At 49.8% G+C, this 20,894-nt stretch overlaps 1 protein-coding gene across 4 annotated transcripts in view; it reads right to left on the reverse strand.

Moving 5' to 3' along the window:
• IQCK (IQ motif containing K) overlaps positions 1-20,894 on the reverse strand; it is a gene marked incomplete at its 5' end in the record, with an annotated part of 124,977 nt that overhangs the window by 14,365 nt on the left and 89,718 nt on the right. For 2 of the 4 annotated variants that reach the window (XM_084882769.1, XM_084882767.1), the window contains 2 exons: positions 3,143-3,254; positions 19,330-19,504. In XM_084882769.1, the coding sequence (XP_084738895.1) occupies positions 3,143-3,254; positions 19,330-19,504 (287 nt within the window). The remainder of the gene's footprint in view (positions 1-3,142; positions 3,255-19,329; positions 19,505-20,894) is intronic. The other 2 variants (XM_084882768.1, XM_084882770.1) reach the window with 2 other exon arrangements.

Consider the following 20,894-nt stretch of genomic DNA (forward strand, 5'->3'; position numbering starts at 1 on the left):
CTCTGCTTTGTCTGTAAGAAATCTATTATACAAGCCACCAGAGTAGGCCTTGGAGTTAAGTATTTTGTTTACTCCATTTAGTGGCTCTATCTTTTCCCTACTTAATTTTTTCCTTAACCTAATTACCACATATACTAAAAATAAGCAACTACAAACCACTTTAAAAAGGAGCTAGAGAATAAACAGGTAAACAAATAAAAGTAAACCATTTGTTTCCTTTGACAGGTCAGCCATCTTCACCCTCTTTCTTTAAAATACCAAGACGACATGATAAAGTCATTTAAAGAGTATTGGTACACAAATAAATCACACACACACAATCTGATGCTATGGGAACACTCATGGTTTCTTTCTTTCTCCTCTTACTAGATTTCCAATTAAATACAGATAGTCTGTTACAGAGCACAAAGGAAAACTGTTACTGACTATATGAAGCTAAAGACATAACTCAGAAGGTACTTTTGATGGCATCTCAAAAATGCCTTAGGTATCCTCTTTGGGATTATATTAGCGGCAATTCTTGTCACAACATTTTAAAATAATTCCTGCAACTGTCCCGATAGAGACTCAAGGATAACGTCACCAGCCTCTGTCCTGAAAGAAAATCTTGTTTGGGGTGCCTCTAACTGAGTAACATGAGATGGTTATAAATGACCACAGCCACCCAAAGCTGGCGCTGGGCCTCTGGCCTCCTGGCTGCGCCGCCGTTGCCCAGGCAGTGAGCGTGGCGAGTGTATTCACACCACAGCACAGAGTGCAGTCTGAATAAGTGGCTTCCCCAGGAGAACAGTGTTTGTTTGCTGGGTTTGCACACAGATGGTTTGTGGGGTTTCTAAATGAAGTAAAAAAAAAAAAAAATGCTATTTTTATTTGCCATCACTCTGCTTGTCTTTTTTTTCTTCTTTTATAAATGTATTTTTATTTATTTCAGAGATGGAGGGAGAGGGAGAGAGAAACATCAATGATGAGAGAGGATCATTGATCAGCTACCCCCTACTAGGGATCAAGTCTACAACCCGGCATGTATGTGCCCTGACCAGAAATCAAACTGAGACCTCCTGGTTCATAGGTCAATGCTCAACCACTGAGCAACGCCAGCAGGCTCTGCCTGTATTTTTTTTTGCAAATCTAAAGAAGGACTAACTTATGTTTCCATTCATTTTCAAATGGCTTCATCAGAGGTCTGTGGGTCTAACCACAGTGCCACCCTGGCTGAGGACTTCTCTCAATCTCCACAATAGCAACCTGATTCCTAAGGCTCAAATCTGGAAATAATTGTGCACAAGCTTGACAAATGACAGCGTGGGGACACGCGATGGGACACTTAGTGGCAGGCGGTCCCTGCTCCTACACGGGGGCTTCGCTTAACACAACACAAACAGCAAGAACCTGATGCCCAGACACTGGACAAGAATATGCCGTGGTCAGGGGATTCCTGGGGTGTCTGGTGAGAACCCCTCAGGCATGTGCAAGCACAGGAAGTGCTCCCCCCAGGCGGTGGCCTTGGGCAAGTCCCTGGACTTCCCTTTCTTCATCTGCAGACTGAAGCCCAGGGATCCAACCACCAAGTATGCATATACTGCCTGCTCTGTGCCAGGCTCTATGCCAGGTGCCATGCCAGGCCTGGGGCATCAGGATGGAAAAGACAGCCCAGTCCTGACATGGACCCCAGGGAGCTGAGTAGGTGGCAGAAAGCAACCCCTGTGATGTGAAAGTACATGGGTATCGCAATGATACTCTCAAAACCACGTGTAAGAACCACGTGCCAGGACCTGTTCTGAAGATCCTCTCCTCTGACCCTCCAACATCCATCTAGACAGATGCTTGTGTCAGTCCCACTCTGCACACAGCCCCCTGAGGCATGATGAGGCGGCTGGGTCAGGGTCCCCAGATGAAGGTGACAGGATTCCACGACCACCTGGCTGACTCCTCAGGCGTGCAGACTGCCCTCCTCATGCCCTGCAGATCTGGGGACGTGTTTAGGGCACTATTGACCCCCGTCCTGCTGGCTGTCCTCCTCTCTGGGTCAGGAGGAGAATGTGTGCTCTGCCCTGGCTGTTGGGCACTCACTGTCCACTCCCTGCCACATGGCACACCACCTCCATCAGCCAACAGAACCAGCCAACTCACAAGAGTAAGCACAACAGGGAGAAGCATGCCTGCTGCTCTCCCGGGTCTGAAACGCAATTGCGTGGTCAGTTACAGCTCAAACTTCTTAACAAGGGACAGTGGACAAGAACCCCAACGTGCACGCCTGCACTGGTGCTGTGAGCCACTCATTGAAGCCTCACACCCCACTAACTCCTTCACCTGTTCACTCACCCATTCACTCATTCACTCCTTCCTTCACTCACTCACTCACTCACTCATTCACCTGTTCACTCACTCACTCATTCACTCACTCATTCACTCCTTTATCTGTTTACTCACTCACTCACTCATTCACCTGTTCACTCACCCACTCACTCATTCACTCCTTCACTCACTCATTCACTCACTCCTTCACCTGTTGACTCACTCACTCACTCACTCCTTCACCTTTGCACTCATTCATTCACTCACTCATTCACTCATTCAATCATTCATTCACTCATTCACTCACTCAATCACTCACTCCTTCACTTGTTCACTCATTCACTCACTCAATCACTCACTCCTTCACTTGTTCACTCATTCACTCACTCACTCCTTCACCTGTTCACTCATTCACTCACTCACGCACTCACTCACTCACTCCTTCACTGGTTCACTTGTTCACTCACTCACTCACTCACTCACTCATTCACTCCTTCACCTGTTGACTCACTCACTCACTCATTCAGCCAGTACTCATTTAGGCCCACTTTGTGGCAGGTACTGGACTAGGGAAAGTCTTGTCCTCATGGAGCTCACACTAGCAGTGAAGACAAATAGCACAACAAACAGCAAGTGCACTCACGATGAGCGGGCCTCTCCTGCCCCGAGCTCAGACCTGCAGCACCCACATGGTAAAGGGCACAAAGCAACTGGGGCCCAGCTCATCAGTGCTCATCCTGCTGCCCGTCAGACCAGGAACCTCAGCATTCACACAGTGCCAGGGCCCATCCCGAAATAGCAAGCCAGAGTCTCTGAGATGAGGCCTTGCCTCCACTCCGCGGCCCACCTTTCTGCTCTTGCTTGGCCCAGAAGAGTCTGACCCGCTCGCGGATGTGCTTGTCCTCGCGCAGCTTCTTCTGCCACTGACGCAGCTCCTGGATCTCAGGGTCACAGCGAACCTGAAAAAACCCGGAAGCGTGAGTTCCCCTGGAACTGAATGCCCCAAAACATGAGTTCCCCTTGAACCTGAACATCCCCCAAATCATTAGTCCCCTTCCACTTGGGTGAGCTCAGCTTGTTAGCCCCACATGGGACCCTACAAACCATCTGACAGCTTCCGGCTCCAATGAGCCATCTCTGCTCTAAAGTTTACATAAAGTGTGAACATAAATACAGCGGGAGGCTTTGCAGTTCTGACGGAGGTGGGAATAGAAATATGATGGGGCCACATATGCAGTTTCAGATTTCCTTGCAGTTGCCTCTTAAATGTTAAAACAAGCTGCTGGCTTTATATTTAAAATCATATTTTATTTAAGCTATGAGATCCAAAATGTCATTTCAACACGCACTCCATATGAAAACATGACTGAAGGGTCCCAGGTTCAATTCTGGCCAATGGCATATGCCCAGGTTGCATGCTCCATCCCCAGCAGGGGGTTGTGCAGGAGGTAGCCAATCAATGATTTTCATCATTGATGTTTCTCTCTCTCTCTCTCTCTCTCTCTCTCTCTCTCTCTCTCTCTCTCCCCCTTCCTCTCTGAAATCAATAAAAATGTTAACATTAAATTAAAAATTACTTATAAAGTATATAATTATGCCAATTTCAGAGTCAACGCAGCCCTACATGAATGTCATAGAACATGAGGTAATCACCAGACTCTTTCCAGTTACAGATCTGTGTTTTTTCTGTAGTTCTGAAAGCCTGATGTCATAGGAGTAGGCATCCTCAACATTCTTGGTCTGGGTAAGCCCAGACCCTCCTTGGGGCTAAACAAGATCATGCACAACTTTCCCCAGGCTTCTCTGTACCAGGGACTCAAGGCCACAAAACCCTTCGTCTCTGCACTCTAACACTGACACCCTCAACAGAACAGACTGGAGGGTCTCCTGGTTACTAAAGGAAGGTGGCACCGACTGTAGTCAGCAAGTCGGCTGGGCCTCGTTACAGTCAGGTTCTTTCTTTATACTTGGTTTATCTTGAGAGTTTGGAAGGGCACACAGAGTGTGGGTTTATCAGGGAGGGAGGAAATGGGTGCAAGGGCTTTCCATCTCTACCCCATATCCTTCTGGGTTGGATTGGTCTGGATGAGAAACCCTTTATTGTTCTTGATTTCAATCAAACTAGAGGCCGTGCATAGGGGCCACGGAGGCAGGGGGTACCTCAGCCCAGCCTGTGCCCTCTTGCAGTGTCAGAGCCCCTGGGGGATGTCTGACTGACATAGACCCACTCCTTGCTGGGTGCCACTGATCGCCTAGGTCTTGGGAGTCCAAGTCCAGGCTCTGCACTGAGGCAGCTGCCTTCCAGTGGTCTCCCCAAGCAGAGCTGGGCGGCCTTTCCCAGGAAGCCATGCCTTTTTGTTACAAAGTCCCTTTAACAATAAAGCATATCACAGTGTGACTTGGAAAAATGGAATTCCCCAATAGGTCACTTGATGACAATTGAGATAAAGTTCCTCCAACTTTTCTTGGTACTTGCTTACCCAACTCATCAGGGGATGACTAAGTTGTAAAAGCACTGAAGGTATTCAGTGACCTTTGCAATGATTTACAGGATTAAATTATAGGCCAGTTTGCTATGCCAAAGTCCATAGCACTGCACAATGCTTTGACTTTTTCCTTGCAGGAATACCCAGAACTGATATTTATGTGCTTACAGCTGCCCAGATGTTTCCAGTGTACAGTCAAGGGTGAGAGCCACTGCTCTGGACACTTAATGCCTTCACTGGTGGCTCAAAGCAGTCCCCACACCGGCAGTGTCAACATTGCCCAAGAACTACATGGCCTGGCCTCCTGGCCCAGATACTCTGGGGGGATGGCCAGCAATTTGTGTGCTACCAGGCTCCCCAGAGAGCTGGGATGCAGCCCAGTACGTGTGAGCAGCCTGATGCTGAGCCCGGCAATCCCGGCTCCCTGGGCCCAGCCCTGGACAGCTCTGCTGCTCTCCTCATCATGTGGGGGCATCTAAGCCCAGCTTAGCATCCAGGTGAGCCTTGGAGCAGGTTCCAGAGTCTGGCTTCAAGACTGGGAGCTTCCATTGCTGTCCCTTGGAAAGTTCCTTCCATCATGGAAGATGGTGCGTCTGGCTTCTGCAGGATGAGAGCATGTGGAACCCTGCAGGCCTCAGTCAGGAGCCAGCACCAGGCCCCATGCAGGGGGTACAGGGCTGCGGCCAATTTAACCTCCCGTCCCCCCCTCCATACACCCCTAGTCACCACTGAGTGCAGCTCTGCAAGTGAGTCAGGGAGGAGCCAGCAGCTAACACACAGAATCCTGGGAAATAGTCCATTCTTTTGGTTTTATGTCACTAAGATTTAGCAGTTTACACATTAACTTTGCCTCCAGGAGACTGGTTAGCCCTTTAAAGAAAGACTAGAGGACAGTTGGACCGTAGGCCAGCTGCTAGGGGCTCAGATCCACACCCTTGTTTCTTTTTATTTTAAACTAGAGGGCCCGGTGCACAAAATTTGTGCACGGGGTTGGGTGTCCTTCAGCCCAGCCTGCACCCTCTCTAAACCCTCTCCACACCCTGGGGGGATGAACTTTTAACAGATGACAGCTCCATTGTTTCTTTCTTTTCATACTTAAACTCATTGGAATTAGTAGATATTCAGAGTGTGTATGCATTTTGGGTGAAAGGAACCAACAGCAGGTTAGAAATCCCCAGACACTCACTGCATGTCTCCCCACTCGGCTCTCCGCCTTGGCGGGCAGCGGGGAACCGGTGTTTCCTCTCGTTCACCCGCTGCCAGCAGGATGGGCAGGCCCCACGAGAGGGAGGCTGTCAGGGCGGCCTCGCCCACGGCGCCGGCACCTCCAGGGCACGTTCCTCCTCTGCAGTAGCCCCGACTCCCCCACCCCCCCACCCCCCTACCCCAGTTCCCTGATAGGACGGACTCCTCGCCTCTTCTGGGTTCCCCATCTCGAACGCTGGCCTAAGGCACCTCAGCGAGGGCGCCGGGCCCACCAGTGTGTCTGTCCCGCCGGCCCCGCCTCAGCCCCAGCATCAGCCCCGGAGAGGAGGCCTGTCCCTGTCATCTCACAGACACCCTCAGCACCCAGAGCACCAGGCTCACAGACACCCTCAGCACCCAGAGCCCAGGCTCACAGACACCCTCAGCACCCAGAGCCCAGGCTCACAGACACCCTCAGCACCCAGAGCACCAGGCTCACAGACACCCTCAGCACCCAGAGCACCAGGCTCACAGACACCCTCAGCACCCAGAGCCCAGGCTCACAGACACCCTCAGCACCCAGAGCCCAGGCTCACAGACACCCTCAGCACCCAGAGCACCAGGCTCACAGACACCCTCAGCACCCAGAGCCCAGGCTCACAGACACCCTCAGCACCCAGAGCCCAGGCTCACAGACACCCTCAGCACCCAGAGCACCAGGCTCACAGACACCCTCAGCACCCAGAGCACCAGGCTCACAGACACCCTCAGCACCCAGAGCCCAGGCTCACAGACACCCTCAGCACCCAGAGCACCAGGCTCACAGACACCCTCAGCACCCAGAGCACAGGAGCTCTCCGAGGACGTGGGGTACCAGAGGGGCTGTGCATGTCCCGTGGCGGGTGTGGGCGTGCTGGGCTGAGTGCTGGGCTGAGGCCAGTGCGGTGGAGGGGTGGGGGAATGTGCGCATTGGGTCCGGGACTGGAGCGGGTGCACGTGGGTGACAGCGCGCTGGGGGACATTCACAAGGAGGTGGGGGTGGGGGTGGGGGAAGGATGTATGCACCAGAGGCCTGTGCCTGTGCCCTCATGGGTCTGCAAATCTGCATGGTGCTGCCAGGAGGACGTCAATCTGGCCCGCCAAGGTGGCTGTCCCTGCGACCCTGCACCTTCTGGGCCAGGAGGCTGCACCAGGATCAGCCAGCAGAGAGGGTGAGGGCGAGGGCGGCTAGCTGACAGGGCTCCATAGATGACCAGCAAGCCATCAGTCGTAGGGGTCACCGCTACCACAGCCCCCTTGTCGCTGGGGCCTGTGCCACCTGTCGCTGGGGTCCTCCCAGATCCTGGGCACACAGGGAGTGGGCTGCCTGCGTGATGCCTGCGGTGCTGTCTGCCTCCAGAGCCGGGTGTGCTCTGAGGGCAGGTCTTCCTAAAGGCCTTGCTGGAAACAGCTAAGGGAGGGCGCCTCAGGGCTGGTGGGACTGAGGGAAGTGGGGAGTGGCATGGAGGTGGTGCCTGCGCTTCTGTTAACTTACACAGGTGTTTATACCACTGCACGTGGCGGCAGCGGTGAGTGGTGCCAAGCAGAGCCGCGGGCCGAGCTGAAGCAGTGCTTGTGGGCCATCAGGGGCGCTCACAGCCACACCTCCACCATGTGGGGAGTACAGGCCGCCTTCTGCCCGGCCCCCCTCCCCTGCTTCCGTCCCTGCTGCCACAAGTCCCTGCCCACCCGAGCCTGCTGCGCCCACAGCTTGCTGTTTGGTCATCTGTCCAGTCGTTCAGGTCGTGACAGCCTCTGCCTTTTTATATATTAGGATAATACTTTATTGTTGAAAGTATTACATGCCCCCCCACCACTACCATTGACCCCTCCAGCCTGCACCCACATCCCAGGCCTTCAGCACCCTATTGCCTGTGTCCATGGGTGATGAGAACATGCATATAAGGTCTTTGGATGATTAACTACCACCCACCCATCCCACCCCCTTCTATCTGAGATCCTGCACTCTGCTCTATGCTTCTATGTCTCTGGATCTCTTTTGCTCTTCAGTTTATTTTGTTCACTAGATTCCACATATGAGTGAGATCATATAATGCTTGTCTTTCTCTGACTGGCTTATTTCACTTAGCATAGTACGCTCCAGGTCCCTCCATGCTGTCTCAAAGGGTAAGAGATCCTTCTTTATTACAGCTGCATAGTACTCCATGGTGTAGATGTACCACAGCTTTTTATCCACTTGTCTGCTGATGGGCACTCAGGCTGTTTCCAGATCTTAGCTACTGTGAATTGTGCTGCTATGAACACAGTCCACACCCTCATTTCATGCCGATGTCACAGCTAGAAGCTCTTTAGAAGTGTGAATAAGGGCTGTGCAGGTTATTTTCTGCTGGGCCCTACAGAGTCTGCAGCTGGTTGTGCTGACGTGTAGTTTTCCCACTTATTCCTGGGAGTTAGGTTTATCAGTTTTTGCCATCTATTTGGGATATGTTGTGACTGAGCAAATAAAAGGGGGCTTTACAGGCAGTCTGGCAGGTTGCCAAAACATTTTCTGGGCAGAATCAGGAAAATCACTTACAGCTGTAACATTTAACCAACCACAGGCCTGGTGGGGCAGGAGCAGGGCCTGCAGGGAGGCCCGGCCCCTCACAGCCTGAACGCACTATTTATAGTGCTGTGGCCTCCCCCCCCCCCCTCGCCTCCCCCCCCCCCCCTACCCGCTATGCCCTGAGGATTCCCTGAGAACTGGGCCTGGGAACTGGTGATAGAATCTAGGCGCCTGCATTTGGGACACGGCTGGAATCACGCTGGGTCAGACAAAGGTCTTTCTGATTATCTTGAAGACATTTTGAAAAACAGCAATTTCTTTGACAAGGAATAACAATATTAAGAAAAAGTATCAGGAAATAATCAGAAATATATTCTTAGGGAAGAAAATGCACAGCTCTGATCAAGTCAACAAGCAGCTAGCAGTTGTGAGGCCTTCGCCCGGGCCAGGTGCTGTGCTGACCACTGACGTCCATCATCGATGCCATCACACCCCCCCGAGGCAGCACCTCTGTTACCTCCAACTCACAGGAAGGGGACTGAGCTGGGAAAATTCAGTAGCACAGGGAAGGTCCTGGGCTTGTGAGCTGGGTTCAAACAGCAGCCTGCCCCCACCCCCCATCCCTGACCCCTCCCTCCACAGCCTGACCCCTGACCCTGTCCCCTCCCTCCACAGCCTGGCCCTGTCCCCTCCCTTCCTCCACAGCCTGGCCCTATCCCCTCCCTCCCTCCACAGCCTGGCCCTGTCCCCTCCCTTCCTCCACAGCCTGGCCCTATCCCCTCCCTCCCTCCACAGCCTGACCCCTGACCCTGTCCCCTCCCTCCACAGCCTGGCCCTGTCCCCCCCTTCCTCCACAGCCTGGCCCTGTCCCCTCCCTTCCTCCACAGCCTGGCCCTGTCCCCTCCCTCCACAGCCTGGCTTCCCCCTCCATAGTCTGTAACTACAGGGAAGAGTCCCCGGAACCCTGCTCAGTGGGTCTGGGGTGAGGCCTAGATAGTGCATTTCCAACCAGTTGTCCCATGAAGATGATGCCCTGGTTAGCGCCACAATTTGAGCGGCAAGTGTAGCTATTATAATAGCTTCTTCCTGCTTCCACTGCTCTTCAGCTCCTAACAGTCTCTTAACTCTCTACAGCAGCCAGAGTCACTGTAAGTCTCCACTGCTGCTTTGTCAATGAACCCGCAAGATTGGCATCTTAACCCACAAACACTCATTATCCTGGACATTTTCTGAGGGTCAGGAGTTGAGATGCAGCGGGCGGGGGACTGGGACTCAGGGTTGCATGAGGGCACGGTCAAGGTGCAAGTGGACAGCGGCCGGGGCGGGGGAGCTTGGCCAGATGGAGTGGGACTCCCTCCCGGGCTGCGGGCTGGAGGCCTGGCTTTCTCACGGAGGTGTCTCTGGAGGGCTGTCCATGCCGTGGCAGCTGGCTCCCAGAGGAAGAGGGAGAGATGAAAACTGCAGAGCCTTGGTCACCTGGTCTCCGAAGTGGCCTGCCCTTCTCCTCCCACGGTGCCCTTCCACTTCCACGCCACGAGGAAGCTTCCCACAGCCCAGGCACCTTCGCACTGTGACAAAGGCCAGTGACACCCTCAAGAGACTTTTTTCAGGTGTCATACCTGGGAGATTAACAAGCACAGCTGCAGGGTGAGGTTCCTGGTGCACAAGCGACCCCCCACAGAAGTCCGTGTCTGGGTGCCCACGGATGTCCCCAGGAAGGAGCTATAAGATGAACAATACAGTTTGGTGTTCATTTTCACATGCCTCACTAGCGAGAACCTTTAAGGTTCATTTACTCACCAAAATATCGACAAAGTGCCTGATGTGTGCCAGACAGCTGGGGTACAGGACGAACAAGTCAAGCAGCCTTACCCTCGTGGCCCCCTTCTGAAAGTCAGGGTGAGGCAGTAGACAAGTGGGTATCAATGTGTGGTAAGTGACAGGCAGAAAGCGCAGCCTGCAAGAGGGCAGTGCAGTGAGTGAAGGGAGTGCTGTTTTGGAAAGTGTTTTAGAAAGGGAGACCAGGAAGGACATTCAAGAACTCTGAGTGAAGCAGGGAAGGGACCCTCAGGGACGGCTGCAGACCAGGAACAAACAGCAGGTGCAAAGCCTGGGACTGGGCATGCTTGGGGCCTGCGCAGTACAAGGAGGAAACTCGCAGGCTTTAACGAGATTCCCCAGCAAGGAAAACAGACCGGTAACCCCGTAGTGACAGTGACATAGCTAATACTGGCTGTGCACTGACCATCGGACCCAGTCTGCATAGGCAGGAACCATCATTATTCCATCTACAGACAAGGAACCGCGTTCAGCAGCTAAATAACCAAACACAGTCAGCAGTCAGCAGACAGACCTTAGGATCCACGCAGATCTGCCTACTGCCAGAGCACCCTTTTTAACAAGTCACCATAAGACCTGTTGCACATTGAAAGACTAAAACACGTCTTTCCATTCAGCTGTAACATTCAAGAGCAAAAAAGGGAAGCTAAGGATGAGAATGTCAAGCGATCTTTCACACACACATAAAATTGTCCTGCCCACGCCCGCCAGCCTGCCAGCAGCCTAACCGGGCAAGTGCCTGCCTCCTTTGAGCACAGAGCCCCTTGTTGGGGTCTCTTCTTTCTGCCAGAAATCTGGGAGAAACAACAAACCTCTCCTTTGTATTCTTTGAAGCGCCTTTTCATAGTTGCTTGGTTTTTATCTTGGGCTGTTTTCATTATCTATTCTCTACCTAACTATATAGGTCATCTCTAAATAGAGAGAAGTGGCCTTTCAGGGGAATAATCAACGTCAACAAAATCAAACCCACTTGAACTCATCTCTCTCCCCTCTTCTTTTCTTGTGGTGAGATGTACACAACATAAAGCATACCAGCTCAGGCACTGTGAGGGTGTGGTGCAGTGGCACTGAAGGCATTTCTAGTGTTGTGTAGCCAAAGCCACTGTCCATCCCCATGGCCTTTTCATCTTGCAAAATGGAAACTCTGTTCCTATGAAACAGTAACTACATTCTCCACCTCCCAGCCCCCACTGCGTTTTCTGCCTTTATGATTCTGACTCTCCCAAGAACTGCACCTGAGCGGAGTCACACCTAAGTGGTTGTCCTCTTGTGACGAGGCTGTCACTGAGCATGAGGTCTCGGGGTTATGCATCCTGCAGCATCTCAGAACTGCTCTCCTTTTTAAGGCTGAATAATTTACCATCTTATGTATATACTAGAGGCCCAGTGCACAAAATTTGTGCATTGGGGGTGGTCCCTCAGCCTGGCCTGCACCCTCTCGAATCGGGGACCCCTCGGGTCTGACTGACGGTTTAGGCCCAATCCCTGTGGGACCAATCACCCCCAATTGCCCTCCCCTGCCGGCCCAATGGCCCTCAACGGCCTTCTCCTGTAGGCCATTTGTTGCGGCCATCTTGTGACAACGTGGGGAGGGCCATCTTGTGATGATGTGAGGCCGTCACACGAGGACAAAAGTGCCACCTAGGCTTTTACTACCGTAGTATAGATGATTACATGTTGCTTATTCAGCTATTAATGGGATCTTGGGTTGCTTCCATGTGTTAGCTATTGTGAATGAAGCTGCTCTGATCCGGTGTGTACAAATGCCTGAGACCTTCTTCTTCTTTTTTTTTTCTTTAAAAATATATTTTATTGAGTTTTTACAAAGAGGAAGAGAGAGAGTGATAGAAAGCTAGAAGCATTGATGAGAGAGGAACATCGATCAGCTGTCTCTTGCACACCCCCCACTGGAGATGTGCCCACAACCAAGGTACATGCCCTTGACCGGAATCGAACCCAGGACCCTTCAGTCCGCAGGCCGATGCTCTATCCACTGAGCCAAACTGGTTTCGGCTGAGACCTTCTTTTAATTATTGTGTGTGCATACCCAGAAGTAGAGTCACCAGGTCCTATCGTAGTCCTATTTTAATTTCGTGGACCCTCCATACTGTCTTCCGTAGTAGCCTTACCAAATACATGTGCATGAGCTTTCCAATGTCCCTGAGTCCTATCAGCATTTGCTGCTTTTTGTTTTACATGGATGTGAGGTGGTTTTTCATCTCCATGACCTTTCCTAATGTTTGGATGATGTTGAAAATCTTTTCATGTACTTATCGGCCATTCATATATTTTCTTGGAATAAATGTATGTTCAAGTCCTTTGCTTATTTTATAAACAGATTTTCTTTGTCGTTGCATTTTGGGAGTTCTCTGTATATTCTGGATATTAATCCAGCCTTAAAAAGAAGAGCAGTTTTGAGATGCTGCAGGATGCATAAGCCCGGAGACCTCATGCAATGGTGGGTAGAATATTATGATAGACAAAGTTTTTATGTTTTCATAAAGTCCAACTTGCCCATTTGTTGTTGTTGTTGTTGTTACCTGTGCCTTCGGTTCATATACAAAAATCACTGCCAAATCCAGAGCCATGAACTTTGTCCCATGTTTTCTTCTAAGCATTTTACTGTTTTGGTCTTAAATTTAGGTTCTTGACCCATTTTTTTTTTTTTTTTTTAAATAAATTTTTATTGTTCATATTATTACAAGTGTTCCTTTTCCGCCCCCTTCCCACCCCACCCTCTGCCCTTTCCCCAACCCCCATTGTCCTCATCCATAGGTGCACAGTTTATGTTCAGTCTCTTCCCACATTCCCCTGTCCCCTTTTCCCCAAGAATCATCAGTTCACTCCCCTTCCATACCTCTGATTCTATTATATTCAACAGTTAATATTGTTCATCAGATTTTTTTTTTTTAATTTCCTTGGTTTTTAGATTCACTTGTTGATAGTTACGTATTTGTTGTTCATATTTTTATCTTTATTTACTTTCTCTTCTGAAAGAACCCCCTTCAGCAATTCATATAATTCTGGTTTGGTGGTGATGAACTCCTTTAGCTTTTTTTTATTAGTGAAGCTCTTTATCTGACCTTCGATTCTGAGTGATAGCTTTGCTGGGTAGAGTATTTTTGGCTGTAGGTTCTTGCTATTCATCACCTTGAATATTTCTTGCCATTCCCGTCTGGCCTGCATGGTTTCTGTTGAGAAATCAGCTGACAATCGTATAGGTGCTCCTTTATAGGTAACCACCTGCTTAGCTCTTGCTGCTTTTAATATTCTCTCTTTGTCCTTTGCTCTTGGAATCTTAATTATGATTTGTCTTGGTGTGGTCCTCTTTGGATTCCTCTTATTTGGAGTTCTGTGTGCTTCCTGGACTTGTAAGTCCAATTCTTTCCCCAGGTGGGGGAAGTTTTCTGTCACTATTTCTTTCAGTATGTTTTCGATATCTTGCTCTCTCTCATCTTCTGGGACCCCCATGATTCTGATGTTGGATCGTTTGAAGTTGTCCCAGAGGTTTCTTACATTATCTTCAATTTTCTGGATTCTCTTGCCTTCTAGCTTCTGTGGAGGAGTGTCTTCTGGCTCTTTATGTTCCAAATCTTTGACTTGATTCTTGCGATCTTCCCTTCTGTTTTTAGGACTCTGTAGAATATTTTTTATTTCAGACAATGTATTCTTTATTTCTTGTTGATCCCTTAGCATTTCTTGTTGATCCCTTTTCATATCCTCATAGGTCTCATTTATTTTATCGGCCTTTTCTAGGAGTCTCTTGAAAAACCCTATAAGTGTGGTTTTGAACTCTATATCCAGTCGCTTTTTGTCCTCCATTTCTTTCCTTTGTGATCTATTTGGTTTAGGTATTTTCGCAGGCAGCTTTCCTGATGGGGCGGCGTTTCAGGGTGGAGCCTACAGCCTCGGCTTCCGTCAGCCCCGCCCTATGCGACTCCTGAGACTCAGGGTCCTTCAGTACTTGTTGCAAGCGCCTCTGAGAGAAAGGTGCCCTCGATTTTCGCCTGCTACCAAACAGTGTAAGCTCTCCCGCAATGGGCCCGAAACTGGGGTTCAGTTCAGTTGGAAGTGGAGTTGGAGGTGGCGTTCACAGCAGTCTGGAGCCCCAGTCTCCTTCCCGTCAGGGCAATCCCGCGGCACAGCCGGCCGTCCCTTCTCTGGGGGCAGTGAGTGCGCCTCCGGGACCTCCTTTCTCCGCTACCCCGGGGTTCCGACTTACAGCCCAGCTCCCTATGGCTGAGCCTGAGTCCCCGGGGTCTGGCCCAGAACTGGGGTTCAGAGCAGTCGGGGGCCCAGCACAGTCGGAGTTTTATCTCCTTTCCGCTAGGGAACGCCCGCCAGGCACTCGGCCTCCCTCCTCTCCGGCTCCGTCCTCTCCGCGTGCGCCGCGTGTCTCCGTACCTTAGGCTTTTACAGCTCCTCCGTGCTTCCTTCTGGTTTTCTCCTTGCTTCTTGTTGTAGGATTTCCAGTCAGTCGACTTTCCTGTAGTTCTGGGTAATGTCCATTTTATATTTTAGTTGTATTTATTAAAATTGTTGTGTGCGGCTGCGGCTAGTTGCCTACCCGAGCAGCCATCTTGGATTCTGCTCTTGACCCATTTTTTTTAGTTCATTTTTGTACATAGTTTTAAATAAAGGCCCAGCTCATTCATTGGCATGTGGACATCCAGTTTTCCCAGCACCACTTATTGAAAAGACTAAGTGTTCCCATTGAATAATGGTCTTGGCACCATTTGACCATATGTGTGAGAGTTTATTTCTGGGCTTTCAGTTCTATTCTGCTGATCCGAATGTCTGTCTTTCTGCCACTACCACACTGTTTTGGTGATTGTAGCTTTGGAATAAGTTTGAAATCAGGAAGAATGAGTCCTCCAGTTTTGTTCCTTTTCCAAGATTATTTTGGCCATTTGGGATTCTTTGAGATTCCAAGTGAATTTTAGGATGGGTTTTTCTATTTCCACAAAAGGCCCAATATTTATTTTATAATGACTGCATTATTGAATTATTGAACAATATTCAATACATTTTATTTAAAAGATGTATGGTTTCAGAAAGAAAACTCTCAGATTCTGAATCAAAACCTAGTGTTTCATAGACTGTCTCCTAGCTCAGTCCTCGCTGTCTTGCCAGCTCCCACCAGTAAGGAGGGCTCCCGCCCTGTGGGTCCGCCGTTGCGTGGCAGGGAGGCTCACAAAAAATAAATATGCTGTTTCCAGGTCTTAGCTATGGTGAATTGTGCTGCTATGAACATAGGGCTGCATATATCCTTTCTGATCGGTGTTTCTAGTTTCTTAGGATATATTCCTAGAAGTGGGGATCACTGGATCAAATGGCTGTTCTATTTTCAGTTTTTTGAGGAAACTCCATACTTTTCCCACGGTGGCTGCACCAGTCTGCATTCCCACCAGCAATGCATGAGGGTTCCTTTTTCTCTGCAACCTCACCAGCACTTGTTGTTTGTTGACTTGATGGTAGCCATTCTGACAGGTGTGAGGTGATACTTCATTGTCAATTTAATTTGCATTTGTCTGAAGATTAGTGATGATTACCATTCTTATGTCTGTTGGGAGAGTGTCTATTCAGGTCCTTTGCTCATTTTTAAATTGGTTTGTTTTCCTGGTGTTCAGTTGTATAAGTTTTTATAAATTTTGGATATTAACCCCTTATCAGATGTGTCATTGGGGAATATATTGTCCCATGCAGAGGGCTCCTTTTTCCTCTTGCTAGTGGCTTCCTTTGTTGTGCAGAAACCTATTTTGATGTAGCCCCCTTTGTTTATTTTTCTTTTGCTTCCCTTGCCTGAGAAGACATATCAGAAAAAATGATTGCTACAAGAATGTCCTAAGTGCCCACCTGTAGATGAGTGAATAAAAAAGTTGGTGTACTATTTGGCCTTTTGCATCATGGATGGACCTGGCTACATGACATAAGCCAATCAGAGAAAGACAAGTACCATGTGATTTCTCTTTTATACCTGGAATCTAATAAACGAAATAAACTAACAAAATAGCAACATATGTATAGACACAGAAAAGAGGACAGCTGTCAGAAGGAGGGGTGGGAGCTGGGTGAAAAAAGGTGAAGGGATTAAGCAAAAAATAAACAAAACAAAAACCATCACAGACACGAGGTGGTGATGGCCAGAGGGGAGGTGGGTTAGGGCAGAAGAGCGTGAAAGTGTGATAAAGGTGACTCGAGGAGACTTGACAGGGTTGTGCGTGCTGACGAACAAACAGGAAAAACAAGCATCAAGACCTCACAGACACAGACACAGACAACCGTGGTGGTTGGGGCCGGGGAGGGTAAAGGGTTATGGGGATCCAGCATGGTGATGGAAGAAGATCTGGCTTTGGGTGGTGGGCACACAATGCAATGTGTTATAAAAATCATACACCTGGAACCTATACAATTCCAATAGCAATGCCACCCCAAAAGTTCAATTTAAAAAAATGAAGTGTGTATCTAGTGGCCATTCAACCTACTTCCCGGCTCCTCAGAGCCTCTGAGGTCCGCAGCACACACCCCACACACCTGGGCACAACAGTGCTGCCTGCGCATGCCCCTAAGCAATGTCACACACCGCCTTCCCCAGCACACTTCACACTCACAATCTCTTCCTCTCCCCACTCTGCCATCAAAACCTATGCTTAGGGCACACCTGCGTGCACTGTTGGTGCCTACAAACAGGTCTAAGCTAGAGTCCCTCCTCTCCAGAAGATAATTCAGCAATAATGATGAAACTCTGAAAAAGGGTGCTTACTCTTTGGAGCTTCTAGCAATCAATCTTACACAGAAAATCAGATAAGTGCACAAAGATACACGAAGAAGGATTTTTTCATAATATATTTTACATGGGAGAGAAAACTAGAATGTCCAACCAACTGGGGTAACTAAGTCATGGTTGGATTTAGGCACAGAAAGGTTCTCAGAGAGCCTTTGAACTGCTGAGCCAGATCTCTGTGTGCTGAGCAGATACTCCCAACACATCACTAAGGCAGAGGCAGGCACAGAGCAGTGTCAATGCCATCAATAGTGTAAAAAAATTCCTCCATGAACAGGAAAGATTCTTTTATGGATCATCTGCTTTCTCCACATGGCAATGTACTACTTAAATAATACAAATTATGTTGTAGAGGACCCTGCTCCGTGGGTGAGCTTCCCTCCTGCTCCGCCTCCTGCCAGCCTGGCCAGTCTCTCCTGGCACACCTCAGTGGCAGCTCTACATGGTGGACCCAGAGTTTTATTTTGTACCTATAACCTCCTTCATGCACAAGTGATCAAGAGCTGGAAATGTCTATGTTGTCATTGTGATTGCTAGGGCTCCAGACTGTGGCAGAATCCCTATGATAGGTCTCCTGGTCCGGCTGGATCCAGGTGCTCCAGCCCCGTCCTCAGCTCCACCCTCCTGCCTCGAAGCTCCGTCCTCCTGCCTCGAAGCTCGGCTGCCTCTGGTCACCTCTTCACACAGAGGCCAGGCGTATGCTGGCAGCAGAGATAGCTGCTCTATTCCAACAACTCCTGTGAGGCCCCAGAATGGAGCTGCGGCGGGTGGGAGAGGAAGAGGCTGGAGGGGGTCTGGCTGGGGCCCTGCCCATTGGGAGCACCTCCCTCAGCAGGTGGCGCACCTGAGTGTCCTGCTGGCCCAGCCCTCCACAGCTCCAGAGCAGTTGGGAGCCAGCAGTCCCAGATTGTGAGAGGGATGTCTGACTGCTGGGTTAGGCCTGATCCCTGTCTGGCAGTCACACATCCCCTGAGGGGTCCCAGATTAGAGAGGGTGCAGGCTGGGCTGAGGGATACCATCCCCTGCCCAGTGCATGAATTTCGTGCACCAGGCCTCTAGTATACTATAATAATGATAAACTGGAAATAACTAATAGAAAAGTGGTTAGGAAGATGAGTTTTAAAAGAAAAGGTTAATTTCTGTATGTTAGGTATTTACGTTATTCTAAGTATTAAAATTTGGAAATGTTTACATCAAAATGTGAACAATGGTAATATTTAAAAAAATATTTTTATTGATTTCAGAGAGGAAGGAAAAGGGAGAGAGAGAGAGAAACATCAATGATGAGAGAGGATCATGGATCGGCTGCTTCCTGCAAGCTCCCTACTAGGGATTGAGCCAGCAACCTGAGCATGTGCTCTTAGCTGGAATCGAACCCGGGACCCTTCAACTGTAGGCCGATGCTCTATCCACTGAGCCAAACTGGGGCAACAACGATAATCTTTTGGTGAGAGAGTTACCTGTGACTTTTTTATTTGCTTTATATGAATATCTGGATTTTCGAATTTTCTTTTCTAAAATGAACATGTATTGCTGTCTGTCTGTACGTAACACTAGAGACTGGAATCACAAAATTTGTGCATCCTTCCTCCTGCTGCCGGCACTGGCTTCCCTCTGGCACCCGGAACCCGGGCTTCCCTCCAGCCGCCATCAGGCACCCAGGACCCAGTTTCATCCAGAAGGTCGTCTGGTCTAATTAGCATATTACACTTTTATTAATATATATATTTTCAATCCTCACCTGAGGATTTGTTTTTATTGATTTTTAAAATTGATTTTAAAAAGAAAGGATGAGAAACATTGAAGTGAGAGAGCAAAATTGATCAGTTGCACCTGGCCCAGGAATAAACCTGCAACCTAGGTATGTGTGTGCCCAGACTGGGAATTGAGCCCACAATCTTTTGGCATAAGGGACAATGTTCCAAACAACTGAGCCACCTGGCCAGGGCTGTTATATTATTTGTTAGGTAACACTGGCCAGTCAACCCAATTTTAAAAGATTGGAGGGTATTTTTAATGATAATTGCTAAATAAATTTTGGTAAAAGTTCTAAACTCGTGAGAAGTATTTACAGAGAACCCTATTTCTGAAGTCTGGGAGTCAACTGTAATATCCTGTTTCCAATCCGTCTCTTCCCCAGGGGCTCTCGCACCAGGAAAGCCTAGCACCCACACACCACTGCGGCCAGGACTCACCAAGTAGGCTCTCCAGAAGGACTGGATGCTCAGCGCCGCCTCCTCTTCTGTCAGCAGCAGGGACAGTGGGATGGGCGGCCGTGGGCTGGAAAGCAAGAAGATGGCCATGTGCCCCTGAGAACGTCCTTCCGCTTCAGCAAGGCCTCTGACAGTGCATTCACTTCTGACAGAAAAGCTTAGACACGAATTAACGTGTTTTTATTTCAACCAGCATAATCTTAAGTCAGTGCTAGCCTGCTCTGCTTTGAAGGACTGAGGTTGGTGAATGTACAGTTAGTCCTGAAGGCGCAACACACTTATTGACATGAGTCCATGGAGATAGAGCCGACGCCGAGCAGAAGGGCTTTCACACACTGCAGTGTGACTGACATGTAATGAAAGGCTCCTCCCCTAACTTTGTAGTGAAGGGAAATTAAGGAACCTATTTCCTGAAAGGAAAATGTTAGAATTTATCTCTGATCAGTGTACATTCCAGTTTAATGTGGCATAAATTCAAGAATATATGTAATTTCTACTACATCTTTTAAAAAATACTTTTTAAAAGATGTAGTAAGAAAAGATGTAGTAAGGGATGTAGTTGGACATCCCTTTCACAATCCAGGACTGCTGGCTCCCAACTGCTCACCTGCCTGCCTGATTGCCCCTAACTGCTTCTGCCTGCCAGCCTGATCACCCCCTAACCATTCCCTTGCCAACCTGATTTATGTCTAACTGCTTCCCTGTCGACTGGATTTCCCTTAACTGCCCTCCCTGCCGACCTGGTCAGCCCTAACTGCCCTCCCCTGCCGGCCTGGACGCCTCTATCTGTCCTGCCCTGCAGGCCTGGTCACCCCCAACTGCCGTCCCTTTCTGGCCCAGTAACACCTAATGGCCCTCCTCTGCTGGCCCAGTCATCCCCAAATGTCCTCCCCTGCCAGCCTGGTTCCCCCCAACTGCCCACTCCTACAGGCCTAGTCCTTTCCAACTGCCCTCCCCTGCCGGCCTGATCACCCCTAATTGCCCTTTTCTGCTGTCCTGGTCACCCCTAACTGCTCTCCCGTGCTGGCCTGGTTGTCCCCAACTGCCATCTCCTTCAGGCCTGGTTGCCCCCTACTACCCTGCTCTGTAGGGCTGGTCCCCGCCCCCCCCCGCAACTGCCCTCTCCTGCAGGCCTGGTCCCCCCCACAACTGCCTTCCCCCTGCAGGCCTGATGCCCCCCTCCCCCCCCCCCCCGCCACCCCGAACTGCCATCCCCTGCAGACACAGTCACCCCCAACTACTCTCCTCTGCTGGCCTGGTCCCTCCCAACTGCCTTCCCCTGCCAGCCTGATCGCCCACAACTGCCCTCCCCTGCAGGTCTGGTCACCCCTAACTGCCCTCCCCTGAAGGTCATCTTGTGGTGGCCATCTTATGTTCACATGGGGGTAGCCATCTTTGACAACATGATGGTGGCCATCTTGTGTGTTGGAGTGATGGTCAATTGGCATTTTACCTCTTTATTAGATAAGATAGAGGCCCAGTGAACAAAATTCATGCACAGGGTGAGGGGAGTCCCTTCAGCTCAGCCTGCATCCTCTCCAATCTGT

The sequence above is a fragment of the Pipistrellus hanaki genome (assembly GCF_964339955.1).
Source record: "Pipistrellus hanaki genome assembly, chromosome: 4".
NCBI lineage: Eukaryota > Metazoa > Chordata > Mammalia > Chiroptera > Vespertilionidae > Pipistrellus > Pipistrellus hanaki.